This window comes from Eutrigla gurnardus (assembly GCF_963514095.1).
Source record: "Eutrigla gurnardus genome assembly, chromosome: 4".
NCBI lineage: Eukaryota > Metazoa > Chordata > Actinopteri > Perciformes > Triglidae > Eutrigla > Eutrigla gurnardus.
Genome location: NC_139918.1, coordinates 14623290 through 14631860, shown reverse-complemented (window position 1 = coordinate 14631860; position 8571 = coordinate 14623290). Strand labels below are relative to the sequence as shown.

The 8571-nt window shown below is 41.4% G+C and overlaps 1 protein-coding gene across 1 annotated transcript; it reads right to left on the bottom strand.

Annotated features, from left to right (window-relative positions):
• Nucleotides 1–2165: 2165 nt before the first annotated feature.
• LOC311012396 (tripartite motif-containing protein 16-like) lies at nt 2166–5109 on the bottom strand. The gene has a single exon (XM_084007863.1). It carries the CDS (start codon nt 4557–4559, stop codon nt 3210–3212), a length of 1350 nt encoding a protein of 449 aa, XP_083863989.1. The 5' UTR covers nt 4560–5109; the 3' UTR covers nt 2166–3209.
• Between the last annotated feature and the right edge of the window lie 3462 nt (nt 5110–8571).

Genomic DNA, 8571 nt, shown 5'->3' with positions numbered 1-8571 from the left:
ACATCTTCCATGATTGGCTTACATGACTAACATATGTTTAATTAAACTTTAATTCGGACCATGTTTCAGACATATAGGGAAAATATAAAATCTAAAATTGCTAATATAAATACAATATGGGACGGACACGCAAACACTTTAAAAAAAAAGCATTCAGGCAACATTTTCAGACAGCTACATTAACGTCACATCCAGAGTAACTTCCCTCCAAGCCCTTCGTTTCGAAAAAATTAAACAGAAAGGATATACCAAAAACATTTATACAAATAGAAAAAACAGAGATGCCACTGAATATGCCCGTTAATATTGTACAGTTAGGTTCGGATTGTGATATGCAAGTTATGTCGGCAGGCATTTTCCCGGACACGACAGTGGAACGTATTTCATTGTGGAGCATTATTCACCATTACACCCGTAGAAAACGAAAGTAAAAAATGGGCGCTCCCTGCCTGTTTTTGAGAACTACGTAATATACGCAATAATTCATGAACGTTTAAATACGTTGAATCAATCCAACCTTTATGCATACACAAAGCACATTTCATATCACAGAATCAACCAATTTGTGCTTTTAGATTTTCTTTTATACAAGTTTGTTTTTATGTTATGTTGGTCTGCCATGTTGTGTGTTCTTTTTTGTAAGCAGCTACTGGATGCTTGAAATTACTCTTGGGCTATATCTATCCATCCATCTATATATCACTAGTGGACCGTCTCAAACATGAACCTCTGTCCACCTCAATCTGTGATGTCACACGAGGTATGTATTATGTTTGAAAGATAAAGCACCATTCTGCCCTTTAAGACAGGAAGTCCTTGTCCGAACATAGCCAGTAGGTGGCAGTGGAGGTGTGACCTGTGTGGTTTATTTGGGGCTTTGTTAACTGCAGGTTTGTGCTGACAACACTGTCTGGAAGAAGAACCCAACTATTTTAGACCTAAATAGATTATTACTGCAGGAGAGGCCTATGTCTGTCCATCATAATGGCACGTGAAATTGGTGTCATAGGAACTGAAGCATAAAAAGGAGAAACATTCATGATTGGACAGAGTGGATCAATGATACATTTTTTGTGCATTAACCTTTTCCTTAAAGTTGATGTTTGAGTAATCAAAATATTTTCTGTTGGTAAAACAGGGCATTTTAAGGCCGATGTTATTTGCTGCTACCATTACTATTTTCTATATGAAAGAAAACATGTTATGGAAGAAAAATAGCCTCACCTATAAATAAACATGTTTAAAAACAAACAAAAAAACCTGTGAGACCACGAGGACCATATATGATAAATATTTCACAGCATGCACACCTACTTAATCCTCAACTGTACTGAGGAGCATTATTTTTCATCGTCCTGTTTGAAGAAAATTAGGAAACATTTGGAGTCTATGCCAGAAACTACCCAATAATCACAAATAAGCAAAAAGATAAAAAGGTGTTCAGTCATGAGGCCAGAAAGAGGTCAAGTAGGTCGGGAAAATGTCTGACGCACAGATGGTCAACAATGTAGCATTCCCATGGATAAGTGATGAATCTATTGCTGCAAAGATGTTTTGAGATGTTCACCTTCAGCAACTGACACGCATTCAGCTCATCTACAAACCAAATGACTCGGCCTCTGCTGGAGCGGAACCGAGCACAAACAACGTCAGGGCTGCAATAACTGGCACTGATTAATGCTCGTTTCACACCGCCGCAGTTTGTGATGCCGCACACGTGTAGCTATTTGTCAAAATTAGTAGGGAATGCTCAGAAGCACATCACATCCGTCGATCAAAGCACAACCGTTCTGTGTGGCCGAAATTAGCTCAGAATGATGGACGGGAAAGACGACTCCTTCAGCTTCGGAGAGTCAATCTTGTTACAATGTTTGTGAGGAATCATGTTTTATAGTTTGGCTTGTGGTTTTGAAGCAGTCATCTTGGTGCTCCAGCTTGTATCAAAGTTGAAGAAAAATAATCATCCCGATGAGAGCTGATAGTAGTTATTCAGTATAAATCCTTAATGTTGATGCTTGTCGCTAAAAGACAATGAAGTGCCTCTAAACCCTGTGGTTTACAGATCATCTGTAATCAAATGAAAAAATGATTTTTTTTGTTGTAAATTTAGCTATAAAATGTAATTTGTGTAGCTGCTATATACAAGTTAAATGACGTGTTCCTTGTACAACCTTCATCTATTAAATATTGACATGATGATCATGAACTGAAATTAATGATTTAATAGATGCAAATGCAGTATGTGGAGGTTTAAAGGTGGCAGACAGACAGATGGTGAAGTATCCATCAGAGGTGAGTGAAAGCCCTCATGTGTCGTCATCAGTCACAAACTGAGGCAGTAGATTCTCCACTACCTCTATTGTCTGCTCGTTCTAGAAATGTCGAAAGGACAGAGACTGACTTGACAAATGCTCTGCCCTAAACTCTGCACTTTGGCCCCACTTATACTCTCATATTAGTTTCACAGAAGATTATTGTTCAATGATCTCGTGTACAGATCAATTTGTTTGACCACAATCTCAGCTGAGAGAATGCTTTCATGTTTTCAAAAATATTAGTTGTATTATAAATAATGCATTTGTACATTGATTTGTACAAGAACATTTAGTCTTTCAAAGAAATAAATTTAATGATGTATATCTTTACAAAACCCATACAGTTGAAGAGAAACAACATACATATTTTCAACAAACACAGGAACAGTGATAGCATCCGTGACTAAAAAAAACAAAGAGGAGCACGACTAGTCCCTCAAATTTCAGCTCAATTTGCAGAACAAATAAGATTTGTCTAACCCATAATGTGTGTAAGACAGGTGAACTCCGTGCCAAGAAGAAATTAAAAGAAAATGCAGCTCTCAGAAGTCATTTGAGGGACAGCGGGTTAAATTAAGTGTTTAACTTCTTAAAGATAATTTGTCCATCACTGTTGCTGTCTATTTGAGTTTACAGAACTCAGCAGTGTCTCCATAATAATCACACAAAAGTCCAGCATAGAGAGGTTGAGTGAATGTGGACTCTGTGGAGGAGAGTCATGGTCTTAGAGACACTGTAGAAGGACTGAATATCTGCACTGTGCTCCAGGTACACTCCTACTCTGGAGGGCCAAGGACCTGAGGCAGGAGTTTGGATATTGTTGAAACAAACATTTGACCACCCTGCTCTGCTGATATTCTTGTATGGAACAGCAACATGAACTCCTGTCCATGTTCAGTAACAACCTCCAGTTCCCCATCCATCATCCATCCAGTTTATTTTTCTTATCGCGGCGGGGGCAGCTGCCTGAGCAATGACGCCCAGACTTCCCTCTCCCCGGACACTTCCCCTAGCTCCTCCGGGAGGAGAAGTTAACCGCTTACTTCTTACTTTTCCGAACATGAAATTGGGCTGTGGTTGAGGCATTAAAACATCCACTTCAGTCCCTGTCAGCGAGATGTTTGTCCACATCCGTCTCAGAACTTTCTGTAATTCATCTCTGACCGCTGACACAGCCGCTGTCACGTCCTCAAAGTAGCGCAGAGGACGGGTGTTGATGCTGGATGAGTGTGTGGACTCACTGAGTGGTGACAGTGACGGGTAGTCGCGTAGAAACTGGTTGTGATCCTCTGTGTGTGAGAGCTTCTCCAGCTCAGCGTCTTTCCTCTTCAGCTCTCTGATCTCCTGCTCCAGCTTCTCCTGAAGCTCTGTGACTCGACTCACTGCAGTTTCCTGCCGGGATCTGACCTGCTGCTTCACGTCAGAGCGTCTTTTCTCCATGAGACGGATCAGCTCAGTGACCATCACCTCACTGTCCTCCACTGCTTTATCAGCAGAGTGGTTGATAGCCTCCACCTCCTGTTGGAGCAGCTTCACATCTTTGTCTCTGTCCTGGATTCTCTGCTGGATGTTTAGTCGACTCCCCTCCAGCTTTCTCTGCCTCTCAGTCCTTTCTGCTGCAGCTGAGACTATGTCGTGGCCTTTGTGTTCCTCCACAGCGCAGACATAACAGATAGACTGCTGATCAGTACGGCAGAACATCTTCATCACCTCATCATGACGAGAGCACGCGTTCTCCTGGAGCTTGTTGGAGGGCTCCACCAGCTGATGTTTTGTTAATGGAACTGCGTCATAATGACGCTGGAGGTGTTTCTCACAGTAAGAGGCCAGACACACCAGACAGGACTTGAGGGCTTTCAGTTTCTTCCCAATGCAGACATCACAGGCCACATCTTCAGGTCCAGCATAACAGAGTCCAGCAGGAGAAGCTTGGAGTCCAGTCTTCTTCAGCTCCTCCACCAAAACTGCCAACATGGTGTTTTTCAGCAGGACAGGCCTCGGTGCGAAGATCTGCCTACACTGAGGACAGCTGTGGAACTCCTTCTCATCTTCTTCATCCCAGAAGCTTTCAATACACTTCATGCAGTAGCTGTGTCCACAGGAAGTAGTCACCGGATCCTTCAGTAGATCCAGACAGATGGAACAAGAGAAGGTTTCCCGGTCCAGCTGAACTCCTTTCTGCGCCATTTCACCTCTCAGTGACGACGACTGTCTGAGTTTCACTTCCTTACAACAGACACTCATTCCAGCTCTGATCTAAACAACATGTGCAGTGGGTGGGGCCTGTCAGCACTCCACCACCATGTTGGTTACACCCGTCGTCAAACTGTAGATCTGAAGGGCTGGAACAAGGAAATAGTGGACAGACCGGAGCTCGCTGGTAGTTCCTTACAACCGACAGTTTGAGCTCTGGGAGTGGAGCTCGCTGTGTTGGAGAGCAGGAAGAAGAGGGATGGCTGCTTACTCAGAATTGCAGAGGTCTGATTTTCAAATGTGTTTCTGAAGGACAGTGGGGTTTTTTTTGTTATTATTATTTGTTAAACCCACAACCAGGTCTTTTACATATTGAAAGGCAAAATATACACTGTTTAACAAGTGAGGGCTGCATGATTTGTACTGTAAGGGCTGACTGGCTATAATTCCTGGACTGGATGGATGAGACATTTGTCAAAAAAAAAACACACTTGTTGTCCACGTTCTCTGCTCAGCGCACATTTTATTATGCAATGCTCATGACCGGCGCACGAGATGACGTTATTTCTCCCATTCCCCGGTATAATGGCGCCACCTAGTGACCCGATGCCATCACCATTCTTTATAGTTAAGCATCTATGAAAAATAGATTTGTGGTACTGTTAGTTATGTAACTAATAAATAAATAAATAAATAAATAAATACATAGCGGGTGTCTAGGTGTTTCTTATTTAACTTTTAATATAGTCTAAACTCAGTGTGAGTGTGCTATCTATGGCAGATGCCTGCTGAGGTTTGTCCCAATGATTTTAACCCGACCCTCTGCCTGCTTTTGTCTATGCAGAGCTGGAGTGTTCCCTCTGCTGCAGACATGCCTCTACCTTTAATCCTAGGCGTCTAATTGATGCTCTTATGCAAAGCAACTCACTCAAGTGGAACAATAAAACAGAGATCTTAAATAAGTCTGCAGGCAAGCAATAGTTCAGGGATAGGATAGCAAACAGAAACACAATGTAGTATAATTTTATGCCTCACAAGCAGGAGGAGTATAAGATTACGACTATAATATAAATGTGGATGCACCTTGCATCATGCAAGTGCAACATCCTGTTTTGTGAATTCCACAGCAGCCCTATTGGAGGCCACTTTTTAAAAACAAGAAATGCTTCATCCAGGCTATTCTACTGGCCAGACATCTACAGACATTGAGAGAACAGTCAGTATCAATGTCCCGCTGTTATGATAAGCAGTTTATTCGTTTTAATAATCAAATGTTATTATTACAGTTTTGTTCCCAGAAATAAAAGCCTAAAGGAAAGGACTCGCAGGTTTGGAAACTGACAAAACACTGCACAACAACACAAATATGCCAGCTAGTGTGTTCAAAAAGGTGACTGGAGAAATAAAAACCTGAAGCCTTCTGGGCTTTCTCTGAAGTTGTGGCCAGGTTCACCACCATGTTTTCCTGCAGGTGTATTCCTCGCTCTTTCCACTGAACAATTATTTGGTTTTGCCCTTAACTTCTGGGTGTTTTGGAATCAGATGTGGCTTTAGCTTGGCTGGTTTAATGGCTTTGTTTGCTAGCACCTGAAGACACATGATGCATTTTGGTCTCCCGTCACTGTTTTCAATAATAAACTTGATATAACTGTAGTCATATTTTCTCAATTTGGCTAGTTTGGGCTCAGCGTCACTTGACAATGTGGACTGACTGGCTAATAGGCCTCTGCCAAGCAAAGCAGCAGCGGGAGTGAAGTGTGATTGACGTGATGTGTGCAATCGTATCAGAATTTCTATCTATCAAGTTAACCTGGGTGGGAGTAATGGACACAATATGCTTGTTTTAGTGGCAAAAAGGTCCCCATCTCTAAATGCAGTATTTCATGAAACAGAACAATTTTGTAATTTATAGCAAATTATTTCACGGACGCCTAGCTATGGATCACCGGACCTCACTTTGAAAACCTCTGTTCTAGACCATCAGATATCAAATGGATTCAATCTTAAACAAAGGAAAACAGAGGAAGTTGAAAGGGAGATGAAAGAGATGACACCAATAAAGTAAAAAGACAAGAAAAGAAAATTATATTAATACAACATGCTCATAAGAAAGGTTATTTTATCGTTATATACAGGATTGGAGTTGTAAATCTACCAGTATTTTGTGCAAGATGTTGATTTTGGAGTTTCAATATGAAAGTCTTGCCCCCCCCCCAGTTTTCCAGATTTGGCCAGAAGAAGTGGCTGAATGTAGTGTAAAGTGCCTTGAGTAGCTAGTAAGCTAGAAAAGAGCTATATAAATGCATGTCCATTTACTATATCACTAAATGGTTGTTTTAATTATGTCATCTTAGTTTTGTTAATGTTAAATGTTTTAAGGAATTGCTTAAGGATGAGATGGCACCAATTAAGCAGCACAACATGGACTGGACAGACACTGGGGCGTGAGCTGCAGGCAGATGGGAGTAGCTGTGGAGTCCTTATTCCTTAGTCCATAACAGCACCACAGCAAAGGGAATAGCACTGGAATAGCACCTTGGAAATGCTGCAACGCCTCTATGAGGAATGACATGCAGTCGCAGCAGCTCTAGCATCTCTCTACAGACCTGACTCCTTTGAACCAGCAGCAACATGAAAATACAGAAGAATGCATCAAGTTATGTAACTGAAAACCAGAGAAACAATTATCGTATAATCAAAACTGTCTAGTCGCGTAGTCGTCCCAGAAGGGTTTACTCAACCGTAGCATCATACTAGAGTGAACAATGAAATCAAGTCAGTTCACCACACAGTTAATGCATTCAGACAATATATATTTCCGTGTCATTTCAGCTGCTGGCTGCATTCCATGTGGCGACAGTGGGGCTGTCAGAGGAGAAGAGGGCTTCCGCATCAAAGGTCATCCCCCTCTACCGTGTGTTGCGACATACTACCGAACAACTTTATCCTACAATCACCACCAGCAGCAGCCTCCACAGGAATTTATTTTTTTATTCTATTATGAATTAGGGATGACTAATGACATTTATGGTGGTGATGATGATGATATATTTGTTCAGGAGTTGACCTGTGGAGGCTGTTGGATCAAGATGCCAACAAAGCCAGGCAAACACAAAACGCCTCCGCTAACGCTATTGTGGAAGTCAAATGGTACCTGGCTGATCCACCTATTGAAAGAACCGAAGAACTCCTCAAATACTGGGCCACCCACAAAACACTGTACCCAGTGTCCCCAAACATTTACAAAGTTGCCATGCATTCCTTATCCACCCTAGCCTCATCAGACTAATCGAGTCCAACAACTGTAGATAAACTGCTATTTCTTAATAAAAATTCATAACCAGTTACACAAACACACCTTCTGCCTTGTTTTTTAAGCACCCACGAACCCAGGGCCAGACACACAATTATTACACTGCAACCATCTTATTCAAGCTGATACACAGAGCTAGAATAATTAATTCCCATCAAAAAAGAATAAAAAAAAACATAGATTCTTTACCTTTTTTCACTTGTGTTTATTCCTGTGGTAATCTATGAATCACTGTGCATCTCTACTAAATGATAACTATATTTGTATGTATGCTTGGATACGCCTGAGGGTGAAGGAATGACAAGCACATCACAACATACACTGCTGCTACTTTACAACTTCCAGACACCCCATCAACCGGAATATAATCCAAGAGGGTCGATCATGCACCTGAGCCTGAGCCTGTCTGAGGTGGAAAGGATGGAGTTAGTCAGCAGAGGACCATATCAGATCATCTGAGCATCATTGTAATATGTTTGTTTGAGAACTAATTGTATACACATTAGACTATATATTTTGCCTTGAAACCATTGTGGTGTCTGATGTTTTTTAAAGACAATGGAGGAGGGGGGAGGGGGCACCCAATCATAATTTCGCCTTGGGCACCAAAATGGCAAGAGCCAGCCCTGCATGAACCTCTTTACCAATGAACCCCAAAACATACTTTACCAAAATCCATAATATAATCTGTATTTTCACCAGTCCAATGTGAAAATTATATATTTATTTTATTATATCTATATTTGTAGA